The sequence below is a fragment of the Pinus tabuliformis genome, chromosome 1_1 (genome assembly GCF_031772625.1).
Source record: "Pinus tabuliformis cultivar Carrire ecotype Pingquan chromosome 1_1, CPIR1, whole genome shotgun sequence".
Classification (NCBI taxonomy): Eukaryota; Viridiplantae; Streptophyta; class Pinopsida; order Pinales; family Pinaceae; genus Pinus; species Pinus tabuliformis.
The window spans coordinates 617,965,166-617,992,170 of record NC_142297.1 but is presented as its reverse complement, the minus strand read 5'-3'; the positions used below and the strand labels follow the sequence as shown (position 1 = coordinate 617,992,170).

The following is a 27,005-nucleotide window of genomic DNA, read 5'->3' as shown; positions in this document are numbered from 1 at the left end:
AGGAAAATTGTTCTTGTGAGATATGTTCAGATAAAATAGGCTTTATACGTTGGCTATAATCTTGGCAATAATTTTGTATAGACAATTGCAAAGGGAAATAGGATGGAAATCATGAAAGGAGGATGGGGAGTCAGACTTTGGAATGAGGACTATGTAGGTGAAGTTGAGAGGGGCATATATATGACCAAGAGTTCGACTTTCTTCAATCACTCTGAGCAGATCTGGGCCAATGATGTCCAGGAAGGCAATATAAAATTCCACAGGCCAGCCATCTGGGCCTGGGCTTTTGTCTCTCTTGAACCATTTTAATGTGCTTTCAAGTTCCTCCATGGAGACAAGTTTAATAAGGTCTTAAATACCATCTGGGGCTAGATATCTAGGGAAGTGGCTAGCTAGGTTAATGATTTTAATCAGGAAGAGAGGGGGTTGAAGGGGCTTTAAAAAGCTGCTTGAAGTGTGAAGTTCCAAGCTGTGCTAGCTGGGGATGAGTGGAAGCCATTCTCTCTTGGTCCATGGGCATCTACCAAATGGTATTGTTGGCTTTCCTTCCATTGGAAAAATTGTGAAAAAATTTTGTATTGTCGTCCCCTGCTTGCAGCCAAGTTGCTTTGCTTCTAAGCCTCCATAGTTCTTCCTTATCCAACAGGATCTTGGATCTCTATGATTCCAATTCCACCAAGTGAATTTTTGATTCATTGGATAAATATCCAATCCCATTTTCATCAGTTAAGAAGGCCAGTTGATCTTCAATATCTACAAGTGATTGTTCATCCCTTTCTTTTTTCCTTTTAGACCAGTCAATAGTTAATCTCTTGAGCTGTTTTAAGTTTATACAGAAATCCTCAGCCTTTCTCTGATCTCTGAGTGGAGGCTGGGCTTACCAAAAATCCGAGACCAATTTGACATAATCCGGGTCTTTTAAATAGGTAGAGTTAAATTTGAAAGGGGCCTTAGGTTTCCTGAATGGGCCGGTCACCTCCAAGTAAATTGGGGAATGGTTCAAGATGCCTCTCGAGCCTACCCATTGTCTGTATAAGGCTAGGGATTGGAGCAGCTCTTCATGAATAAGATATCTTTTTAGCCTTCTTCCAAGAGCAACAACACCAGTACGCCTATTATGCCAAGTAGGCATATTCTTGTTCATGGGAACATCAATAAGCCCATGTTGGTCCAGGAGGGAGCTCAGTTGATCTGAGAGAGTGTCAATCTGTGAGTGATGGCCCCAGGATTCCTCGTTCCCTATGGAGAAATTTAGGTCTCCCCCAATGATGGTGGAGTGGTTGATCAGAGGGTTTCCCAGTGATGATTTCCAAAAATCAAGTTTGTTTTGGTTGGGGGCATAGACGTTAATGATTCGGATATGCTTGCCTATGTTCGCTGCTAGAATGTCCATGCCTAGGAAGAAAACCACCCCATGAGGAAAGCACCTTGACCGATTTAGGGTTGATCCCCAACGCAAGTCCCACAAACCTGCCCACTGCATCTAGGCCTTGAAAGTGCCATCCAGGTAGTAAAGAGTGAAGGATTTTAGTGATCTGCTCGGAGGGCCCAAGGGTTTCCTGTAGAAATAATATGTCACAGGGAGTCCGGGTTAAGAGGCGCTTGAGAGCTAGTTTTTTCTTTGGGTTGGCTAAACCCCCACAATTGAAGGAAAGCCAAATCATTAAGGAACAGAGTCTAGGTGTTCACATGCTCTAAGTGCCCTTTCAATGGTGGATTGATGACCCTGTGCCACATTTACAACCGCAGATTTGATAGCTTTTTAAATCTTGGTAGGTCTACCTTTGGTAGGTTTAAACTCAAATGGTTGAGAGGGGATACCGAGGCCGAGCACAGGGATGCTATTCAAAGGCCAAGAACGAAGGTTGTAGGAGTGGGAGCCCGATGCTAAAGGTGAGGATGATGGATGAAGGAGAGGGTTTAATGCCTGAAGAGATGGAGGGGTAATGGAGATGATGGGCGAGGGGGGGGGGGGGGGTAAAATACCACAGGTGATGGGGGGAAGAGGACTCAAAAGTGAATCCGAGAGTGTCACAGGAGGATGCAATGCTGAATGTAAATGATTAAAAAGATAAGAAGAAGAACATGAGAGAGGGGCATTACCCGATGTAGGAGCAGCTACCGTCGCAGTCCGAGATCGAGTCCGTGGAGGGGATGTAGATGGCATCCTTGGAGTACTGGTTTGCTGTGCAGTGACTCCTTCCACTCCCTTAGATTGATCCAGACCCGAGGGCTGCTCGTCCACATTCGGTTCTTCAAACAGATGGTGTTTCACACCCCTTGCAGGCTCCTGAGCAGACAAAGAGAGCAATGGGTAATCCTTGAAAAGATGACCGACCTTGTGACATCTTCAACAATGGAAGGGCACTCCTTCATAATCTAGATTTTGACGACGTGAGAAATGCCTCCAGTGTAGTGTTATTTTCTCCTCCAGCCCCTCCCTGGTATCCAGATGAACAAGTATTCTCGCCATTGTCATAATCCTAGTTTTCTCAAAAGGCTGATCGTGTTCCAGATAAGTCCCAAGAGCATCTCCTATGTGCTTGAACACCACAGGAGTCCAAAACTGCATTGGTAAGCCTGGCAAACAGACCCAAATCGGCCCTGCACCCAACTGTTCGCGCTCTGGATCAAATAAGGGGTCCCATCTTTTGAGCAGTACAGGGGCAAGCTCAATATGCCAGAAACAGGAAAGAATCCAATCAATGTATTCTTCCCTATGGAAGCGAAGGGCAAACCAACCACCAGCCAAAACTTTGATGATGGGGAGCTCCTTGAGAAGGGAGCCCCAAATCTCTGAAGTCCAGAGGTAAAGGCGATCCACTGAGTAGTTTCTTCCCCTTACACGTCTAACTAAGACCTTCTTTGCCGTGTCTGCAACCTCCCCCATTGGAATATCTTCATCAAGGGTTAAGTTAATATCCCTATCCACAGCTTTAAAGTACTTTCCCTTCTTGAGCTTATCAGAGCACTGGGCTATCGGATGTTCCTCAAGCAGGCCTCTACAACCCTGATTGATAGTATGGGGGTGGAAGGGGTAGATTTGGGATTAGGAATGGGAGAACTGAAGCACCCAGAATGAATGGGAGTATTAGGGTTAGAGCTTCCAGGTGCGAGGGTTACGCTGGTGTAGACAGGAATAGAGAGGGGAGGGGGGGCAAACGGGGGGATGCGAGAGGAGGAGGGTGTACAGAAGGGGACAGAGGACTGCGGAGGGTGGACCAAGGGAGCATCAAATGCAGGAGAGGGGGCTGAAGGCAGGTGCCCAGGAAATTTAGGGTTACAGGTGAGAGCGGAGGGCAGTCTAAGTCGAGAGAATCATCAATGTGAACAGAGGGCGGATGCTTATCAGACGGACTCAGGCTGAACGGAACAGACTGGGCAGCTGTCAGGGTTCGTAGATTGGCAACAAAGTGACCAGAGCCCATCCCTGTTCGATGATGCTTCCAGATATCTTAGTCGGGGTTGGGGTCCGCCTCGTAGTCTACATCGTCAATCTCCATCATAATCGACAGGCACGGTCAGCTGAACAGTAGATGTCACGGAGGAAGCAAACCAAGGAGCTAGGTTCCAAGTGCTTCACGATGAGTCACAAAGCAAATGTCTGAAGAAGGGAAGGTGTAATCGCGCGAACAGAGGGTGGGAAAAACAGGTCGTCTAAGTGCAGAAAGCTGTGGTCTTCAATCCCCGGGGTTATGGCCCCTGAGGCCACCATGGATGACCGCTACAGTCTTGCAAAGCTCTCTCATCCTTTCTCCTGCTCTTGAATTTATATTGAAAGAAGATAAATATGAATTGTTAAATCCCATATACAAAAAACATATCTCCAAATGTACTAATTTCAACTCCAAAACAAATAAATTTAAAATAAAAAACATATTAACCACTATCTACGAAAAATTGTCCATTTAATATTTATCAAATTGGATGAATGCTTGGATGAGGATTATATTTGTACATTCATTTATTTTGAAGGATGAAATATCAAATAATTCTCATGTGATTCCTATGCTTGTACCTAATTCACATTAAAAAAAAAATCATTAATGAAACATATAAAATTAAATGTTAAAATATTCATAAATAAAAGTTATATTGAGAAGATTTTTCGGCGTAAATCACATTAGAATGCATTTGTTGACGTGTTTCGAACCAGTGAGTGTGGTTCATCGTCAAGACAAGTTAATCTTCTAAAAAAAACTTAATATAGAACACAGAAACCTTAATTCCACAAAAGTTATATTATTCATTCAATTTAAATAAATTGAATGTTCTACATGGCTTTTAAACTACATTGTTATTGGTTCTAAACAAATCATACAAAAGCCAATATATCTTTATCTATAGTGCATAGTTATCGCCCCTATACTTGTACCTAATTCACATTAAAAAAATCATTAGTGAAACATATAAAATTAAAGGTTAAAATATTCATAAATAAAAGTTATATTGAGAATATTTTTTGGCGTAAATCACATTAGAATGCATTTGTCGACACGTTTCGAACCAACGAGTGTGGTTCATTGTCAAGACAAATTAATCTTCTAAACAAATTTAATATAAATCACAAAAACCTCAATTCCACAAAATTTAAATTATTCATTCAATCTAAATAAAGTAAATGTTCTACATAACTTTTAAACTACATTATTATTGGTTCTAAACAAATCATACAAAAGCCAATATATCTTTATATATAGTACATAGTTATCGCCCCTAACCATTAGCATCTAATCAATACATATCCAAATATTTTTTTTCTATGAATTACATGTGTTGATATGGAAAGAACATGAATAACAATACAACATAAATTGCATTAAAAAGATGATGCACTCTATGGATATAATGCATTATGCTTGCACATAGAAGGTATATCCAATGAACATGAAGGGACATAGTAACAAATATTAACTTCTCCCTGCTCCTCTAATTTATTAGTCCCTGCCTGGGACTAATAGCGATCGATTCGGCGTTGACCGGGTATTAATCCTGTGTTTGACCAAAAATATTGATGTGCATCACGATTTTAACCAAAGTTTTCATATTAAAAAATAATATAAATGTTATTATCTAATTTCTGATTGGGCAACAAAGTTGAGGGTCTTATTGCCGGCTTCGCAGGTTTCAAGACATTCTGAGCTGAACATAAGTTAGTTTGTCCTAAGTTTTTGGTTGTGCCCATTAATCGATTCTTTTGCGCAACATTTTTTCTTCTTACCAAAATTTAACGAAAGTTTCGCAATTTGGCTTCACAAAAAATTTAACCAAAGTTTAACATTTGACCTCTTATTGGAGACCTCACATGTCCCGAGGCAATGTTAGAGATCCAAAGAATTTTTATCCAAAGTCTGAAAGGAAAACAAAAGTAAAGGGAGGCACTTAACTTTTGTTAAAGTTTGATGTCTGTGTATTAATAGATAGAAACTTTAACCAAACTTTGATGTCATGTGTATTACACAAATTTCATGTTAAATCGTGCCCCACAGCAGAGAAAAACTCTTGCATGTTAGCCTTCTGCCATGTGCATGATAGCTCTTTGACACGCCATGGAGCCTGGCACAACACTTGTCTCTAATCAACTTCACCACTGGTCTCTAACATACCTGCTTCACCACCCATTTGCTTCTAATCTACTGCTTTGATTTACAGTTTGATAGGAGTGTAGCGAAGCAAAGAACCTATCCATTCCACTGCTTTACGTTATGGTTTGACAGTTCAATATGGTTCGCTACACTGATCTGTGTCTTTAGTTAACACGACGATGGCGCAGTCGGTTCTCCCATGTAGAGGTGTTACGGCCAGTTATGTAGGAGGAATAGCAGGGTTCAGCCAGCGGCCCGCATTGCCCGTTGCGGGGGGCCTCAAGATTCGGCTGCCAAATGCCGTTGAGTTATCATGGGCACCATTAGGAGAGCTTCTGGAATGCTAACGATAAGAGTCCGTGTGGAGGCGTGGGTACCCTGGGTATCGCCTGGTCCTTCGGCGGAATGATCTTTGTTCTCGTGTATTGCACCGCTGGAATTTCAGGTGGTAATCTTATTATAGTAATTAATGATTTTTTTCTTCCCTGAATTCGTTGATATTTGATTTGACAAAACCATATAATGTTGTTGCAGGTGGGCATCTAAACCCCGCGGTCACGTTCGGGCTATTTGTTGCTCGGAAAGTGACTCTGAATCGAGCAGTCTTGTACATGGTGGCATAGTGTTTGGGCGCAATCTGCGGGGCGGGGATGGTGAAAGCGTTGCAGAAAACTTACTATTCTAGTGGCGGGGGAGGAGCGAATTCAGTGCCGAAGGGATACGGCAATGAAACAGCTCTCACCGCAGAGATAGTTGGCACTTTCGTCTTGGTGTATACCGTCTTCTATGCGACCGACATCAAGAGCAACGCCCGCGACTCTCACGTTCCTGTACGTTTTATTATAGATACTTCAGATCTGAAACATCGTATTTCTGTATCTCTATATAGAAATATCTCGTAGCATCAGATCGAAAAGCGGTCGACTAACTAACTAAATGTGTAGTTAGGGCTTGAAATTAATTTGATTTTAGATTCGAAAAATATTTTGAAATTTTATCGATAAAAGTAATTTTATGGTTTCACTTCGCTTTTATCTGTAACATTCCAAATATTAACATTTTCGAAATCTATAATCAAAAGAGTAAACAACCCCTTCCATTGATTGAATGCTACCATGAAAAGTTAAAATTTGAATAATAACAATAGGTTGTGTATGATTTTTTAGATTACATCTGCATCTGAGTAACTCGGTTACGCATTTTGAATCATGCCAATTTGATTTATTTTAACCGGAGTTTGAAGAAAATATTGAGAAGAAAATCAGTTTTCTTTAACTTTAAGTTTAGTTTCACTCACAGTTGGGTACTATGAAAAGATATAAAAACCTTCCTTGCAGCAATTTGAATCATCATTTCGACATGTTTTGCTGGATGTGGACAAAATGTTGAGAAAAGAAATCTGTTTGTAAAAGTTAACTTGTTTTATTCAAATAGGGCAAGTTGAAAAATATAAAAGCTTATTTTATTTAAAAGTAGGTAATCAAAAAGTGGTTATTCTTATTTTGATTGTAAATTTGGAGAATATTTCTAAATCTCATAGGAATCAGCAGGAATTTGTATGCTGAATAAGTTCAATACTTTTAAATATTGAATAGTATTGTAAATTCCTGAAAATATTCCAAAGATATAAAAACCTAAGGCAATCTAAAAGTGGGAATTTCATATTTCTGAAACTTGCATTCAAAATAAGATATAAAAACCTAACAAGCCTGTGTGATAACCAGCTTGGTATCTCAGTTTCTACTCTTTACACAATCACCAGTGTATTGACCACAGTATGAGCTAACAGGTTCCGTGCTCTGCCCTTCCTAAGATTCTGTCTTATAAATGAGAGAGATCGTAATGTTCTCCTTGGAAGTGAAATTTCCAGTCGGACTATTTCTTTTGGAAATGGGATGTGTACCTCGCCCTCGACGATTTCTGGTGAGGAATTCCATGTGAACGATTTCTGGTGAGGAATTTCCATGTGAACCTTGCCTGTACGTTATCATTGTCCATTTCTTGAACGTGTATGCAGTAAGCAATTTTATTATTATGTATAATACACTGATTATTTAATCTATTAATAGATGCTAATATAATGATTGGCGCACGCTTTGGCTCCGCTTTCAATTGGTTTTGCTGTATTCATGGTACACTTGGCAACCATTCCCATCACTGGAACGGGCATCAATCCTGCCAGAAGCTTTGGAGCAGCTGTGATTTATGGCCATAAGAAATCCTGGGACGACCATGTAAGAAGAGGATAATAGTCTCCTTTCTGTTGTTTTCTATTTATCAATATTGCAGATTTTATGGAATTAAATTTTGATTCTTACATTGCAGTGGATCTTCTGGGTTGGTTCTCTTATTGGAGCTACGGTAGCTGCTGCATTTCACAAATACGTTATCCGAGCATCCCTGAAATGGCACAGCAAGGAACCCAACAATGTTTAATACAGAAACTGGACTTTGTTCATGCAAATGCATTTGTGTTGTAAAAATTGTGTTTGCTTTTAGATGTTGTATGTTTTGAGGGGCCAATATTTCACATACACCGGATGTTAATCTTAGAATAGGCATCAATAGATGCTAAAATAAATTTGATACGATGGCAAAAAGTATTGTTGTCCTTATTTGGCAAGTTTATTCCAATCGTATTTTGTCCGCCAAACATTTCTAATGTCAGGATTGTGTCTTATAACGAGTGTTATTCTTGTCATTATTTCGAATTTTCATAGCTATCGTATTTTCTTTGCCCAGAAATGTCAGGATTATGTCTTATAAACAGTGCTATTCTTGTCATTATTTGGCATTTTCATGGCTATCGTATTTTCTTTGCCCAAAAATTCCAAAGTGAAGGTTACCTCTATCAATTTTTATTTTTCCAGATGAGATGTATTATAAAGGTATCAAATGTGATCCATTCTCTGAGTGTGGATGTCGGCGTTCCTTTAATTTCATTTGTATTATACAGGTATCAAATGTGATCTGTTCTCTGAGTGTGAATGTAACTTTAACCAAACTTTGATGTCATGTGTATTACACAAATTTCATGTTAAATCGTGCCCCACAGCAGAGAAAAACTCTTGCATGTTAGCCTTTTGCCATGTGCATGATAGCTCTTTGACACGCCCCTCTTGTATGTTAGCCTTTTGCCATGTGCATGATAGCTCTTTGACACGCCATGGAGCCTGGCACAACACTTGTCTCTAATCAACTTCACCACTGGTCTCTAACATACCTGCTTCACCACCCATTTGCTTCTAATCTACTGTTTTGATTTACATTTTGATAGGAGTGTAGCGAAGCAAAGAACCTATCCATTCCACTGCTTTACGTTATGGTTTGACAACTCAATATGGTTCGCTACACTGATCTGTGTCTTTAGTTAACACGATGATGGCGTAGTCGGTTCTCCCATGTAGAGGTGTTACGGCCAGTTATGTAGGAGGAATAGCAGGGTTCAGCCAGCGGCCCGCATTGCCCGTTGTGGGGGGGCTCAAGATTCGGCTGCCAAATGCCGCTGAGTTATCATGGGCACCGTTAGGAGAGCTACGGAGCGGCAATGCTAGGGGCTCAAGACTCGCACTGCAAAGATGGTGGCGTTGTTCCGGCGCAAAGAAAAGGCAGTCGCCTTGCCCAAGAAGGGGAGGGCAGGTCGGGTGGCAGTGTGCGAGGAGAAGCCTAAGGTGGAGGACGACATCTTCGGGACCTCCAGAGGGATCGGTTTCACCAAGGCCAACGAGCTATTATGGTTTGACAGTTCAATAGGAGTGAAAGAAAGTAAAGAACATAACGACTTTGTACTAAAGAATGAAAGAAAGCAGTGCACCAAAGTAAAGAGCGGAACAACCTTGTACCAAAGAACCAAAGAATGGAAGAAATAACCCTACACCAAAGAGCGACTGCTCCGAAGAAGAAATGACGTTGTCGCAGAGAAGAAATAAGACCCTATCAAACTGTTTCACGAAAGAAAAAATGGTAAGTTAGCATAGTTCATACATTCTGAAACAGAAATTGATAAGTAAATTAGACATATATTTTCCTTGTAGTCTGTACATATAATGCATTTATATTTTCCTTGTAGTCTTTACATATAATGCATTTGTACAATAATTGAATGATTCAAATATAGTGGAGAAAAATCTAGTAAGTCGGGCATAATTCATGTATTTTCCTTCTCGTTGGTAGATATAATTCATTGATTCAAAGAAATTAGAAGCATACAAAAATTAAAAATAATTGTATGCACGAGACAGAAGCGAGCGGAGCAGAGGACCTCTGGATTGGTCAATTTCATCCAGAGGTGGTTCGCGAGCTGAGCAGAGGTCCAATTCCATTTTCCCAGCAGAGGTGGTTCGAGAGCAGAGCAGAGGTCCAATTCCGTTTCCCCTGAAGGCCACCCTCCTCCTCCCTCTCGGGACCAACGCGGACTCAATCTCGGATGTGTGGAGCCCTTCCAACACAACACAAAACAATGGTTTGACAATCGTGACAAAGTGGAGATACGAATCGCTTTTATTGCTTCTCTATCCGTCAACTATTTTTATAAATTGTTTTTCTTTCTTTTTCTAACTTCTCAACTATTTTTATAAATTGCTTTTCCTTCTTTTTCTAATTTTTCTTGATTTTCTCCTATTAGGTATCATTAAAAATTGCTTTTCTTCATTTCTAACCGTTACAAATTGTTTTTCTTTCTTTTTCTAACTGTTTTTGCTTTTCTCTCTGTCAGCTATCCTTAAAAAATGATTTTCATTTGAGCTTCATCCTGTTTCAGCCGTGGATGATGTTTTTACCGCGACGTGTTTCGCTCATTTGATAGTTGCCTCATAAACATTCGGTGTAGGTTTTCTGCGAATACCGTTGCATTCCAAACCATTAGGAAATCATCGATTTGATTATATGCATTTTTTAAAATGCACATGGTTCGTTAATTTTAAATTATGGCGTACTGCATTACATATTTTTGTATATAATACAATTGTTTCACAACCTGAGGTTTACGTTTAAATGGTGTTTATTAAGAAAAACCAAATTTGAAATTGTCATTGTTATTTTTGTATATAATACAATTATTTCACAACCTGAGGTTTACGTTTAAATGGTGTTTATTAAGAAAAACCAAATTTGAAATTGTCATTGTAGTCCAGGTTAGGTTAGGGTAGGGTTGTGTCATTACAATCTATTTATTAGGTATTGTTTTTTAACCTTATGTCTGGTAGGTATATTTTCATTTTATTTAAAATATTATGGGAGTTATATTTTTATTTTATTTTAATTAACGGTTTTTAACAATAAAAAAAGACAGAGTAATAACCTACACATAATAAATCGATATTTAAGTTCATCATAATCAATCAATTTGCTTCTCGGCAATAGATATGTTGTAATTTCATGTTTGACTTGTCCTTACTAGTGCATAAAACTTTTTGATTCTGTCAAATTACATTAAAAAAAATAAAAAATTAATAACTAAATTTAATAATTCAAACAAAATTGAAATAAAATAGTTAATTTACAAAATTAATAACTAAAGTTAATAATTCAAACAAAATTGAAATAAAATAGTTAATTTACTCTTTTAGGTTTTCACAATTTTCAGCTGGCTTTCCCTTAATATTTGTAACTATCGTTTTCCCCATAGTATTAGTATATTTAGATAATTATGAATAAATACATGCAAAATTTAGATAATTATGAATAAATACATGCAAACTAAGACAACAAGCACATACAAGCAAGATACAAGCAAGATAATGAAAAAACATAGAAAAGCGAAAAATTGAGACAGACAAATACATACCAATGAAAAGTTGAGGCAAGTCAATTGGATTTATAGGTATGAGGGAGTTAGTTGTTAGGGAGTGAGGCACAAAGATCATTTGAGGTCTTTATCACAATATTCCTTCTCTGTAACAAAGTACTTATTTCCTTCACTCCTCTCCTTGTAAAGAGGTATTCCCTCTTTCCCTTACTGTAATGAATTGCTGCAACCTTCATGAGTGTAGTTGTTGCTTTGCTACCCATAGTGAAGCCATTGTGCTATTTTACATACTAAGAGTTTATATCTTACTGCAAATTCTAATGGTTGCTGACTCGTGGTGACATGTGAAAAAGTTTTCCCATGTTCTTACAAATACATTTATTATATTTTTTTAGCAGCTTGTGCCATGGAAAGACAACAATGTCTGAGGCTCTCTCTATGCATTGCTAGATAATGCAAAAACTACAATGATCAAGAAATTTTTTAATGCCTTTGACAAGAGCAACCATTCATTCTGCAATGTCACTTTAGTATTCAGAAATGAAAACTCTAATAAAAAGAAATTTTACCTTATTCCAAATACAAATCGTAGGCAAAAAAAAGAAGAAACTTTACCTTCAAATCCAAGTATGGTAATGAAAATCCAACGAAAATCCTCTCACTAGTTAGGTGAGCAAGTGGGTGTTTTGTAGCCATGAGCAAGTGGGTGTCGTCCCCTACAAAAGGGGAGAATTGAAATTATGAAGAAAACCCTTAATCAAATAAAAGCCAAAAAATCCACAAGAGAATTCAAAAGAACCAAAAATCTCAGTCTACATTATAGCTATATCTATATCAAACGTGGGATTGGAGTTATCTCCTTTCAATACAACAATGCCTGAGAAGCTTTTCCAGAGTACCTGCGTTGTATAGAGGAAACCGCCTTTCAATACAACAATGCCTTAGAAGATTTTACCAGCGAAGCAAACCTGAATGAAAATTATGGGAGAAAAACTGAGCGTACAGGGCCGCAAATTTATAAACAAATAAGTTCATCATATTTACCAAATTTCGTTAGGTGCCACTTGAAACAAAAAAGTTGCTCGTGCACTTCCTAGAGGGAGTATCGTAGCATGCTACGGACTCCACGTTGCATGATATGAACTCCAAGTAGAGTGGGCACGCATGCGGGACGTGTTACTCAAAATGTTCTCTAACTTTTTTTACTATAATACTATTTTACCCTATTTATTTCAATTATTATTTATATGGGTATACATTTATTATTTTATTTAAATAAATTAAATTAATATATTATTATTATTTTATTTAAATAAATAAATTTAGATGTAGATTTATATAAAATTAATAGATATAAACAAGTAATTGAGAGTAATGCATGTCATGCATGCAGGGGTCTATCCCATTATCCTTCAAGGTTTCTGCAACATATTCTCACAATGTTAATTTTGTATTTGTATCTTTGCCATATCTCTGAGTGATAGTGATTAAACAATGTAAGCTCTCTATCAGTGTCCATGATTATTTGGTTTCCACGCATATTCTCATAATGTCAATTTTGTATTTGTATCTTTTTCATATCTCTGAGTAATTAAACAATGTAAGCCCTCTCTGAGTTTCCATGATTATTTGGTTTCCACGAATATTCTCATAACGTCAATTTTTGTATTTGTATCTTTGCCATATCTCTGAGTAATTAAACAATGTAAGCCCTTTATGAGTTTCCATGATTATGTGATCTTTGATGGAAGGCAACCCCTCTTATCCTCTGTGATGCTAGTAGAGTTAGTAATTGGAAGCAAATACTAGTATTTGAATCTCTTCTCTTTTAACCGGATTATATAAGCATTCATCCAAAGGCAAAGTTAAATATGGTTTCTGCAAGGTTGGCACGTCCTCTAAGTTCCCTACAGACCCCGGCAGGGACTACCGCCACGGCAGTGACTCCTTGTTTATATAATTATATGTACCATGTGCACTGCATATAACCACACTCATTAATGCATTTGTAATTACGACAATGTGCTATACCCAACCATGCAAATGACATGTTCTACCAGCCTAAAGCATTGTGAACGCTAGAAAACATGTGACTTATCAAATTGTATATTAAAGTTAAATGGATGAACCTTTATTGGTGCAAATATAGTGCATCAATAGTGTTTACTAAGTTATGTTGACTTAACGATGCATTCAATTTATGGAATGCAATGCCTATGGTGCTTGATAGAAAGCAATATATCCAAGATATGATGTGACATAGCATAATGCATTAACACAATATTAATGCACCACCATAATGCATAGAGATTGTGCATATAAAGGCCAACCAACGATTTGATAAGGCCACTAAAAGACAAACTAAAAGATTCGAAAACATAAAAAATTAAACACAGGATATTAATGTAATTCGTGATGAGGTAAAATTGGAAAACTTTAAAAATAAAAGGCATGAGATTAATGTAATTGGTGATGAGGTTAAAAATTTCGAAAACCTTAGAAATAAATCTGTTCATCCTTTACGGAATGATAAAAATTATCATAAACTTTTTGGAAATTGAGCTAAATTTTGTATTATTAAATTTAATAAACAAAGGTATATTTTTTTATTTATTTTAGGGTATTTTTAGTGAAAAATGTGTATTTCATTTATTAGTTTGACATATATTTAAAAAATGTTATTGGAAAAAATAACTAATTTTAAAGCATATCATATCATATACCAGTTTACCAGCCAGTTTACCAGCTTGGTTTTGTATTTAATAGATTTTAAAATCTCTGAAATTTATTTTATTGGCTCAAAGTTAAATATAAAATTTTTACTTAATCTTCTTCTCTTATTAAATCTTTTTTTATTGTTTTTCTCTTATAAAATTTTCATAACATTTAATTTTATTGAAATAAAATAAAATTTATATTATATATGAAATATGTAATAGAGAAAGTAGGGCTAAACAAAAATAATTTAAAAAAACATATAATAAATAAATAGTTAAATAAATTTTTAAGATTTAACAATGTGGATTTACTGTTAATATTTAAGTTTGCGACTTAAATATCCTTGCATTTACCTTGAGATATAATTTTTCCAAGAAACCTGAACTATGTTCAATGTCTTTACCCAAATCAAACGTACAGAAAGTAGATTAACTCTTTCATGTATGTTAATTAATAATCATGGTGAAGTTAAAAATTTGGGGAAGATACGATTTTATTTATTTGTCATTATATGTCTTTTTTTTCAGACAGAAAAAAATCATCATAGATTTATATTAAGGTAATATAAAGATCAGCGTTTCATTACATTTTTTGGGTACTATGAGGACTGCCCAAAAACAAAACACTATCAAATGGAACAGATTTGTCCATTTCATGGAGATCAGAGACAAAAACCTACCCATATCTTCTTAACAGATTAGTGACTGCACATTCAGAAACAGAAATAAAAAACACAAAGGGACATAATAAGTCACATTCACATGGAACTGAAGATCAGTAAACTAGCTTCCCAAGCTGTCTAAAGGAGTCACATTCCCTTGATACTGAAATCCTGAATAAGAAAGGAGGATCCATCATGGAGGACTGACAATGAGCATAGACCTGACGTCATACCAAGACCTTCCTTGGAGAGAATGTCAGCCTGGACATTCCTGAAACGGGGATATGCTGGAAAGATATCTGGTTCATTGAGCTCCGAAAAAACATGATTCTGCTTAGCCAACCAAGGAGGTGAGGACTGCTAATGAGGCCATTCCCATAAACATGATCAATCAACGATTTCGAGTCACCAAAGATTGAAATAAACTGGATGCCTTTACCCAAATCAATCGTACAGAAAGTAGATTAACTTTTTCATGTATGTTAATTAAAAAGCATGATGAAGTTAAAAAATGGGGGGAGATACAATTTTATTTATTTGTGAACAAATTTGTAAAGAAATATTTTTGGTAAAGCAATATTTTGTAAATTTGAATATTTTGGAAATATATATATATATATATATATATTTTCTAAATAGATTTAAATAAATATTTTTATCTTTTTTTATCTATTAAATTAAGTTGGTTAGCGTTCCATTAAATTAAATTGATTGGCGTTTATAACAAAGTCGCATAGCTAGCATTCCCTGTCGCTTAGTTTAATTATAGTACTAATTAATAGATTTGAACAAGAGTTAAATTCATTGATTTGTTTATGTATGGTTAAATTGGAGTCAAAATCACTAAAAGAAATGAGCCAATGACTCTTATGATTAGAGCATAAAATGTATTTAACTCAAATTTGAAATTTTTACAAAAAAAATATGACTAAACATTTCACAATTTGCATATTAGAGATTAATATAATTTACTAGGGTTCTTAAATTTTAAGATAAATTTAAATCCTTAAAATCGTTATAAACCTTATAGATATATATATATATATATATATATATATATATATATATATATATATATATATTAAAGAAAATGGAAAATAATATTTCACTTCAATATAAACGTTGATTTTCTTATCTTTAATTTAATATTTTATTTAAAATTATAAAAAAACATGGAAAATGAAATTATAAAGATTGAAATATTATTATTTATAAGAAACTTAAATCCATTACAATTTCATATTTCTTAAACACTTATAAAAATTAAAAATATATAGATTTTTTGATTTAAAAACAAAATGTAAAATACGTATTTTTATTAGACATACACACTAGATAAAAGTAAAATATAAACCTATTTTTTTAGTTAAACATAATTCTTTTGTTAGTTAAACGATGTATTGTTAATTTATATTAATTTTTTAATTAATATCATTTATTTTAATTGTAGTTTATTGATAATGTTTCAGTTACACAGGTTATTATATTTTGTGATATTTTTTTAATAAAAAAACACATTAATAAAAAAACAAATAATCAAGTAGATTGCGGAGAGAGACTAAATTTCATTTATCTGATAAAGCAAGAAAAGTAAACGCATGCATGGAGTACATTGAGATATTTGATTAAACAAAAACGTGAGTTGTATGGTAATTCTATCAACAAATTCAACAATTCTGGATAATAGAGGAACATGGGCCGCGTGCAAATCGTACCAACAAATTGAACATCCCTTCTTAACAAGGAGATAACTTATCTAGGCTAACTATTATTGGATAACTATTATCTAGGCTAAAATCTAGACTAACTATTATTGGCATTGTATCAAACCCATGTGAAAAAGTATAGCCGACATAGGGTTCCATTGTAGGGCCTGAAAACCTTAACATGTAGGACATATGAAGTGGCATCCAAGAAAGACAGAGATTAAATAATGTTTTGAAGAAAAAATTAGAGATTTTGCTAAAACAGTAAAGAATTTCAATTCTGGAAAATTGAAAGCGCAGATATCTATGAAATTTTATTTTACGCTAAGTATAAGAAACATTGAAAGAGCAAATCTCCATGAAATTTTATTTTACGCCGAAGTATAAGTAAACTTCCATGTATGTGTTATCTATGGAATTAACCAAAGCCAACTAGAAAACCTCTACTTCATCACAGACTGAGCAATGGTAGAGAACAATAAGACTAAATTCTAGAAAAAAAAAATTCTATTCTATATAAATCTAGCCTAGTACTCACAGTCTTCATGATATTTTTGATTTCATAATCACCGACCTTGCCATTAATGGAAATAGAAGACGAGAACTTCTCAGGATATTACCTACTATATTTATAAGTAGAATGTTCATCTTTTCAGCATTTTGCCTGTGCTTTCTGATCAAAATTTGAACTTTAAAGACATGTATTTTATTTATAAGCTGAATGTTATGGGTTTGCTAAATTTGAATTATATTGCCATTTAATCCAGATATTTATATGATTCCAAATCCGAAGGTTACAAAGCAAACTAACACTATGGTAAATGCAAACAAGAAATGAAAAATCAAGACTAGCAGATACCCAAAACACCCTTAAATAAAATTAAACAAAGATAACTATGAGCTAGAAAGTCAGACTGCATCAAGGCTACAACGATTAAAAATGGCATCTAACAATAATTGTCCGTTATCAACTTCAACACAATGAATGTGGCAATCTCCCAGTGCTGTTTTGGTGGTAGAAACTTGTTTGATTACATATTGCAAAAATATACACCTAACCACAAATACTGGGTACTGTACTTACATGACCAGAAACTCTAAAATTAAACTGAAAATGCAAGTGGAAAACCACGCTAACCTTAAGCTACTCAAGGTAGTAGAAGCCAGATACCCTGTTACTGAAGGTAAAAGGAAGAGGATAAATCTCAGTAAAAAACACAGAGTTACGCATAGACTACAAGACAGAGTATTGCGCAGAAGAAATAAAAATAAAAAAGCACAGAACGAAGTGTGCAAGGAAATATACTTGAATTACATTTACAAAATAAACTGGGGCTTCAGATCTTTTCACCCATAGTAAATTTAGCATTTACATAGTTCTTTTTGTTTTAAATGGTTTTTTTCATCAGAGTAAAGTGCATGTGTCCAGCTTCGATTTTTTTGGCTTCAATGGCCTCTTTCATGTAACTATAGATGTATAATTGACATGTACTAGAAAGAGTTTGACTCTTAGACATTCATCCATAACATTCAATTCATAGGGTCAGCAGATTCCAAATATGATTTAGATGTATTAGTTTTCTAGAATCCAGTTCAGATTTAATGCCCAATAAATGTTCTGAGAACAAAAATAAAATGATTTCTTAACATCATGCATATCTATCTAATTTATTTGTCTTCCCGTTAACATTATTAGATTTCAAAAAATGCATGAAAAATATAACAAGCATTTGCGGAAAGAAATGAAACAAAGCAAGCGCTAGAAGTGTAGAAGCAGTAGGCTGTAGGCTGTAGTTCGATAGCAGCATTAAAAATGAAAATGAGAGTATAGGCAACATGTTTTTTTTGGTTTACAGAAGATAACAGAAAATATATAACTATTATCCATCGACACCAAATTGAAACTGTAATTTTTCAAAATATATGTAATGAAGAAGTTATAAATGTTGTTGTAGTAATATTAGTGTAAAAAAAAGTAAATATTTTTTATTGACATAGTGTCAGTGAAAGCATATCTATTGTTTTATCAAATTTGGAACAAAAAAAGTTGAAATTGTTCACTATCATGTTTATTTTCCTTTCAAGATTGGTCTTTTAATTTTCTTTTCAAGATTGGTCTCTTAAGTTCTGTGATATCATGGAGTCTTCTTTTTGAAAAATGGCCAACCCTGCAATGAGAGAGAGAATACAAAATTCTTATTATGGTTGTATAAAAAAAAACTGAAGAATTTTGTTATATGATTAAAGACTGAAATTCAAAGAATGGAGTTGTTACCTAGGGAGAGAAGACAAACTTGCTAGTTGAGATTTTCTTTTGCTTGTTGCTGTGGTTAGTATCTAAAATCTCATTGTCGCCATTTAGAGTGAAGATACTTTGAACTTGGAGATTACACAACATATAAATTGTTGTTTTTTTTTTTTTTTTCAAATATTCTTGGTAAGACATTTGGGCTAATGTTGGCAACAACTACTTTAAAACTAGTCTGTTTCTAAGGCAGCCTCGTAATTTGCTGTTATCAAGAGTTCTTATAACGTAGTTGACACAATGCAGAAAGAGAAACATAGTATTTTGTTTTCATTTAGTGCAAAACGTTGACATGTCTTCTATCATTACAGTTGATGAGATTGGGAAACTGCAAAGTGCACACACAGGTTCAAATGGTGTGGAATATGCATTTGCAACTAGCAGTGTTCCTTGCACCTGCTAAAAAAGAAAACTACTAAGTAAATGTATAACGGAAAATAAGTAATTGTGTAATTAAAAATAAATAGATTATTGTATATGTAGTTACTCGACTTTGTCTGTCAATTAGTTTTCTGAGATCTTGTTCTATTTCAGTATTCAAATTTGTGATGAATGTTGCTTGTGTTGTACATAATGTTTTTTTCTTGAGGTCTTTTCTTTTTGTTATGTTTTTGAAGAGCATAATCGAAATTTTTCCATTTTGGAGTCTCTTTTCAATTTCATTGTAGATAGGCAACCTTTTTCAAATAGTTGTAGCTGTGACATAAATGACAGAAAGAAGAAATCACGTTTTTACATAAAGACAATAAATAAAGATTCATAAAGCTTGTGGGTGAATGATGTAAGGCAGAGCATCTTACTTACTGAGGCCATATCATCTTGAGAACTTCCATTTTTAATTTTCAATGTATATTGCATGCGAACTTTTTGAGTTGTTGTTACAAGTGCTGCAACTGTTGCTATTGGAAATGTTTATATGCTTTCTCCGAATTGTTTTATTGTTGCATTTAGAACAAATTTGTATTATGTACAGATTGGGTTGATGTTTTCTACAGTGCTTGTGTTGTCTAATAATAAAATGTGATCACAGTCACGACGGTTGTAATTTGTTTTTGGTAGAATCTGGAAATTTGTCACTGCAATTCCTTTTCCTGGGAAGATCTTTTGATTGTGTTTTTCGATGAGCTCATTTGGAACAACCAATGTGACTGTCGTCAATCCCTGCTGATCAATTAGATCTGCACACAATATTTGACGAATTTTTTGTGCTTTGTCAACAAATGTGTTGTAGACAATCATTACATCACCATGAAATAATTTTCGAGTTTTGCGGATATTCAATTCTTCAATTGATATTGGAATTATCGATGGTGCATTTGTACTATGCACATATGAAGAAAATTAGAGTCAATTACAAAGAAACAATGTTGATGTGTATATTAGAATGTGACAAGTGCAAATAAGTGATAGGCATGGCTTCACTTGCCTTGTTGCTTCTTTTGTTAGTTGTTTTTCTTGCTCCAATGTTGTGTTGATTTGTTGTTCAAGGCTGCAAGGTGTTTGTTTCATTGCAAATGATAATGAGTGGAAAATGGAACTAGTGATATTGGGGACATGAAAAGCAATTCTATATATATATTTGGTGAATTGATATTTAAAATAGTATATGTATATACTTACCTTTTGCGTTTTTGGTCGTTCAAGATTTGATCCATTTTAGCTATATAAGAGAAAAGGAAATTGCATTAGTAGTTTCTTTGGATATGGATACAATAGATGCTTGCAAAAGAAGAGTAATGAATGGTTAAGTTTCAATGACAATAAAAGGGGAAAGAAAATGATATTAATTGCAGATATGGAAAGAGTTCGATGTGTTTTGTGATTCATCTGCATGTACATGGTCCATTATGAGACATATTGTGTCATGATTTGACCAATATGTATCTAGCTTGTAAATCTTGTAGTTGTTTGTTATGTTAGACCATACATGATCAATGAGTGATGTGTGCACATAGGCATTTGTATCTAATAGGAAATGGAGGTTGTGGCTATGCATATAGTCTTTTACTGTATTTGTTCTAGCGTTATGTTCACGCATGTTAACACTGAAGTCTCCTATGATGATTATTGGTTTACTAATAGATATATTGCAAAATGTTTTTTCAATAATATCTAGTATATTAGGCAATGTGGCACAGGGTGCTGCGTAAACATTAACAATTGTAATTTGCATTCCATTTAGAATGATACTTGTCATTAACGATTCTACATTGTCCTCTTGAAATTGCATATGCTCAACAATTGCTATATTTTGTTTCAAACATGTGAGCAATCCATATTTATAATGGCTTGATATGCAATTAAATGTTTTGAACTTTTGTTGCAATATTTCTTGTTTCGAATGTGTTCCTTATAAACACAGAATATCAGTGTCCAGTAGATCATAGTCATTAAGGACATCATTGATATAAGTTTCTAGGTTGTGAGTGTCTAGAGAGAAAATTGATGTGCATAAATGTTTATGCAAAGATTGATAATTGTAATCTAGTTCCCATTTTGCAAATTGTTGTCAACAGTCCATTTCAGCTGCTATTTTCTGCTTGACTTTGAAATTTTCTTTCTTTAGTGGTTTTAATAGGAACAAGGATTGCATGTTTCTAACACGAGACAAGGCTGTATAGACTAATCCATGAGTTCGAATTCCAGTAGGATCAAATGCAAGGTTGTCTGGAGTAAGGCCTTGTGATCTACGGATTGTTCGAGCACATGCCAATTGAACAGGAAATTGTTTTCATATTTCGATATAGCCTATTTTTGCTTGTGTTGTTATTGGTTTTGCAATTCGCAATATGGGGATCCAATATTTGGAAATTCCTTGACTATAGAAGTGAGCCAATTTTTTGGCTTGGCAATGCCCTATGTTTGCATCGAAGAAGTTGATCCATATGATATCAATTTCATTTGTTTTTGTATAGGATTTAATGATTCCATCTTCTCCATTAACAAGGCCATCTTGTGAATCGTAATTTCCAGCGTATATCTCAACTAACATGTTTAATTTTACAACTATTTGTGAAGGCAATGTTGTTGTATGTAAATGGGAAGGAAAATCGCCATGGTTTTCTTCTTCTTGATCGATTGCATTGATAAAAATCTCGTCTTCAAGAACAATTGACAACATTTTATTGTTGTGCAAAGTGACATCTTTATTTTTATAAAAAAATATAGGGGAAGCGGGGTCTATAGGTGCAGGTCTAACACAATTTATGTTCAAATATTGCAAATCATCTTCTGTTTGAGTGTTTGTTCGCATTCTATTCAATATTGAGATGAATTTCTTGTCTGTTTGATGCATTGTAATATGCAATTCATGGCACTTTACATTTTCTTGCCAAAAGTCATATGGGACTGGTTGTTTGTTGAGAATAGGTGGTTCGAATATCAAGGAGTCTTGTATAGGTTGTGCTTGATAGAGATCACCACAGAAAATGATATTGACATTTCCAAAATATTTTGTTTGGACATGTTTTATGTTCCTTAAGCGATCATCAATGCAAAACAAGAACTGACTTCCAAGTAGGGAAACCTCACCAATGAAAACTAATTTCAATTCCTGGTAAAGTTTTCCGAGTGCATCAAATGTTTCATTACTAAGCGGTGTGGGGGCGGACTTGTTAAAAGGCATAAGCAATGCAAAGTGGAATGTTGTACCACCTGCATTATATGCAACTTTTCTTGTGTATGCTAGTATCAAACCCTTTGGTTTCAAAGGATTAGTTGAATGATGTGCATCATAAAGTCGCATGAGCATTTGGAAGATAACTTTTGCTGTGAATGTTTTGCCAGTTCCAGCTCCTCCAGTTAAGAATAAAATTAGTGCTTTGTACATGCCCATACGCTTTTTCATTGCAATGTCTTTGGTAATTTCTTGTTGTTCTACATTAAGCATTCTTCTTAATTTGTGATATTCTGCATATGTGAGCAAAAATGGATGCTCTGATATCTGGAATCTGATATTTAGTTGTCTTTTTCTTTCATGGTGATGGGAATGTTGTAAATCTATTTCCAAGTCATATTTTTCGCTAATTTTTTCAGTGGTTCTTTTCTTTTTTATTGTATCAGTGGCATCTTTGGTGCTATTTTGGATGTCTTGAATGGAATTTTCTAAATCACCCCATAATGGGTTGAAATTATAAGTCAAATTGGACTCATTTGTTTTTATTGTGTTGTCATGTAACATACAAGCAACTTCCCATGGTAGCAAGTTTTTTATCAATCTACTTTCACTTTTTCAAATGACACATATAGCAAAAGCTTTTCTCTGCAATAGTTTTCCTAGTCAGTGTGTTTATTGTATTTCACGAATCATATGACTTTTGATTTTTTCCTTTTCGAAATGGGCGTGCCATTTTTGTTGTACACTGAAGCAAATTCAGCAAGGCATATATGTTTAATAGCATTAGGTCAATTGATATAATAATCAATTATGGAACTACACATGACATTTTCGGAGTTGTCATCTTCCAGTTTTAGTAGGAACGATGTTTTCAGGATAAATGTATGTTCGTCCACTGGCGCTATGTTTATGAATATGCATTCTCGTGAACTATGATTCAATGGAAGAGAAAGTGTTATACGGACTGCTTGTTGAGCTGAGATCTGTTGGAGATTGAGCAAAGCATTGCCCAATGAGTGTATCATTTCAATAACATTTAGCTTGCTCTTTCCATGTTCTCTTCTTATCCTTTTAAATTCATTTGTCAACTTTTGTCATGTAAGAAGTGAAATATGATGTCGCTGCATATGCATTAAGGACAAATTGGGCATCACTATTTGCATTCCATAGCTTTGGCATATTCCTGGAAAAGCTATTATTCCAAGTGTGCGAGGGTTTTCGTTGCAATAAAATCATTGGTTGCTTCAATGTACTTTGTATTGCCAAGATGTAATCGGTTTCAGTTAAATGCAATTCATCCAAAAACTCGTCAAATGTGTTATTGCTATTATATTGTTTCTTTTCCAAGATGTTATATATGAATTTTGATTTTTCATTTAATGTCTCATCTACCAACGTAATTGGTTCAAGAACTTTTGTGCTTCTCATTAGTGGCATTGGGAAGTTGTATCTGCAATGTGAGTTTTTCCTCTTTTTGCAACTTCTTGTATGGTGGTGTTCATGTATTTTTGCAAGCTCTGGATCAAGGTGATCTGTGCTACAAGCCAAGTAATTGGCAACGAAGTTTTGAATGTCAGAATTACTATTAACTCCATATATTGGTGCATTTTTTACCCATAACAATCCATGTTCATGTTCGCTTCCTCGATTTTGAAATTCAATTACAAAGTAGTAATCAACTATCTCTCCGAAGAATGTTTTTTCTGCATATATCATTTTATTTAAGGCATTAATTATATGCCTATAATAACGAGTACAACTTACTGGATTCTTTCTTATGAGATAGTCAATGTTATAGTCTTCTATTGTTTCAATATGTTTTCTTTTTTTCCTCTGGCTATGTAATTTGGTCAATGTATTGACCAATGGAGCCCATCGATGTTTAGCACTTGTAAATGTGTCAAAGAACGTTGGAGGGCCTTGTTGACGTATCATGGAAAATATATTTTTCTTCATTTGTTGTAGGTAATCAGGAGAAATTCTTATGTGCTTAAAATCAATGTAACCAATGTCACTTTTAAGAATATTGTCCAAGTTTGGTTTATATTTAACATCTTTTGCTAGTAACTTTCTCCCTTTTAATTTCCCTTTTCTGATTCTTATTGAAATGCATGCAAGAACTTTTTCAATTATTATTCGCAATGTTTTGAAAGACAAATTTGTTGTGGTAAGAGAAGTCACCACTATGGTGCATTAACTCCCATTGTGCAATTTTTTGGTAGCGAAATATTTCTACAATGTCACCATCACGTGGGTCTCCATAAAAGAGGGTTGGAAAGTTCATTTCTTCTGCATATTTGTCTCAGAAAATTCCAAGGGTACGCTGGCCTTCAACTAGAGCAATTTCAATCAGCTTGTCTTCTAAATCATGGATGCATTGGGATCCTATGTATCTGTGCACCAATGTTTCAGTTGGCATTTCATTTTCTGAATCGCTAGTTGTTTGATCTTTGTCTTCAATGTCACTATTTTCAATTGGAGTGTTTGAAGTAGTTGATTGTAGGATGTTATCCCAATTTTTATTTATGTGTATGTTTTCAACTCTATAAAGGTGTCGAGAACATAGTCCCTTCAATGTTGTCATGACATTATGCACACAGACTTTTCCTGTTTGAAATGAACTTTTATATTCCAATCGTCTTTTCAATGCAACAACAACTGTTGTTGTGTTTTCCATAGATTGTGGTAGTGCAGTTTGAACAATGTATGTTTGGACAGGAACATTGATGATCGATCCTGTTAAACCCATTTGTGATTGTTTGTGGCCCCATTGTCTTATTTGTGCAAATGCAATTCTTAATGCTACAAGACGTTCTTCAAGTTCTAAGAGTGTGGCTACAACTGGCAATGGTTTGTTTCACCTAATGTTCTCGGGTACAACAAATTATGGCAATTTTCCATTTCAAAGTGTTGTTTTGCAAACCTTGCATATTACTTTGTTGGGCATATTTCTATGGTTTTTAGTTAAATTTACATATATTTGTTCGAAGTATTTTCCAATCCTCTCCATATTCTTGTGAAATTGCAACTGTTTACATATTGGACATTTTTTCTCTGGTGTGTCCTCTATGCTAGCTAGGTAAATTGTTATATTTTTTTGTCTGTAATCATGCTAGTTGTTTTAATCTACGTACATTGACCCTATTATTTCTATCTTCTATCATTGGCATAATACCATATTGCAATTTGTCTTCAGGCACATGTGCATTTTTTGACATGGATCCATGTTGCATGTGCAATGACATTGTTTCTATTGGAAGAATTGGATAATCTACATTTCTTCTGTTGTTATGTCCATCTATTTCAAATGACACTATATTATATGTTTGACTGGAAAAGTTATTCTGGGATTTTTGTTTGCATAAATTCTTATATTTGTTGTCTGTAATCATGCTAGTTGTTTTAATCTACATACATTGACCCTCTTATTTCTATCTTCTCTCATTGGTGTAATACCATATTGTAATTTGTCTTCATGCCCATGTGCTTTTTTTTTTTTAAATAGGTCCATGTTGCGTGTTCAATGACGTTGTTTCTTGGACAATGTACATTGCTTCTATTGTTATGTCCATCTATTGACAAAGGTGCGTAATGGGTGTGAAGTGCATCTATTTCAAATGACACTATATTGTATGTTTGACTTGAAAAGTTGTTGCATTGGTAGTAATTGACAATGCTCCTAGTTACAGAGGACCATTCTTGTATGTTTACTTTGAATAATATCGCTGCCCATTGCAAACAAAATGGCCCGCCTTCTATTCCACCTTTTTCAAATGGCATTTCCATATTGATAAGGTATGTTTGCCAATTTGCAACTTTTTTTTTGAGTTTTTATGACATGTTTTGATAGATATTTTTGTAGACAATGAAATGCAGTGTTTTCATTGCACATGATCGAATTGCAGAATGAATGCACAATGTAAAGTCTTAAGATTTCTACGTCAAATTCAGGTGCAATCAAATGACAAAGTGCAAAGAACATGTTATTTCCACAAATGGATATAGTGTTTGTTGCTTTATGCAATCTATGGCCTTGCATTTTATCATTCATTATTTCCCAATAGGTTTGTAGATATTTGCAGGGAGGAGGAAGGTATTCATTGCATATTACAATTGATTGAGCTAACTTTTTGTACAACAATGGTTCATAGTGCCCATTAGAGGGGTTCTCGTCATGGAAAAATATATGCAATAGATTTGTCGTTTTGTTTGAATTGAATAACAAATACCTTTTTTTTGTTAATGACCAAATTCCTTTTTGATAAATTCAACCATTTTGCTAGCCAGCGTATGCAAAATGTGTCTCCCCATAGTCCTCGTTCATTCTCAATCAAACCATTTGAAGCTGGGAGACACATTCTTCACAAGTATGTTTCAACGTCACAAATTCCATGAAGTTGATACAGGATATCAAGTGCTAGCTCATAATTGAATGATTCTAGTGCTTCTGTGTGACCTTGTTCAAGGCACATCACGAGGTGGTCTATTGTGCCATTTCGCAATTCAGTGGATGTATATCGAAAATGCAAAAGGACTTCAATTGCATTGAAAAGACAATCACCTGGACTGTATGAAAATGCTTCGAGTCTAAAAAGGTTGTTGGTGTTCAAGACATCATCAATAGTCGCATCATTGTACATTGTTTTCTTGGTTTGTAACTATCAACAT

The 27,005-nt window shown here is 34.8% G+C and overlaps 2 protein-coding genes and 2 pseudogenes across 2 annotated transcripts; 3 read left to right on the top strand and 1 right to left on the bottom strand.

Annotated features, from left to right (window-relative positions):
- Positions 1 to 2,350: 2,350 nt before the first annotated feature.
- Positions 2,351 to 2,890, bottom strand: LOC149214826 (uncharacterized). The gene has a single exon (XM_089389514.1). It carries the CDS (start codon positions 2,888 to 2,890, stop codon positions 2,351 to 2,353), a length of 540 nt encoding a protein of 179 aa, XP_089245640.1.
- Positions 2,891 to 5,293: 2,403 nt separating this feature from the next.
- LOC149214823 (uncharacterized) lies at positions 5,294 to 9,963 on the top strand (annotated as a pseudogene).
- Positions 6,138 to 6,580, top strand: LOC149214825 (aquaporin PIP2-2 pseudogene; annotated as a pseudogene).
- LOC149214824 (aquaporin PIP2-5-like) lies at positions 7,685 to 8,046 on the top strand. The gene is made up of 2 exons (XM_089390978.1): positions 7,685 to 7,819; positions 7,911 to 8,046. The coding sequence occupies exons 1-2, from the start codon at positions 7,715 to 7,717 to the stop codon at positions 8,019 to 8,021; spliced, it is 216 nt and encodes a 71-aa protein (XP_089247104.1). The 5' UTR covers positions 7,685 to 7,714; the 3' UTR covers positions 8,022 to 8,046.
- Positions 9,964 to 27,005: the final 17,042 nt, after the last annotated feature.

Coding starts and splice junctions, on each gene's coding strand:
- LOC149214824 (XM_089390978.1), top strand. CDS start 7,715: ATGGTACACTTGGCAACCATTCCCATCACTGGAACGGGCATCAATCCT. Junction 7,820..7,910: donor AGAAATCCTGGGACGACCAT/GTAAGAAGAGGA, acceptor CTTACATTGCAG/TGGATCTTCTGGGTTGGTTC.
- LOC149214826 (XM_089389514.1), bottom strand. CDS start 2,890: ATGGGGGAGGTTGCAGACACGGCAAAGAAGGTCTTAGTTAGACGTGTA.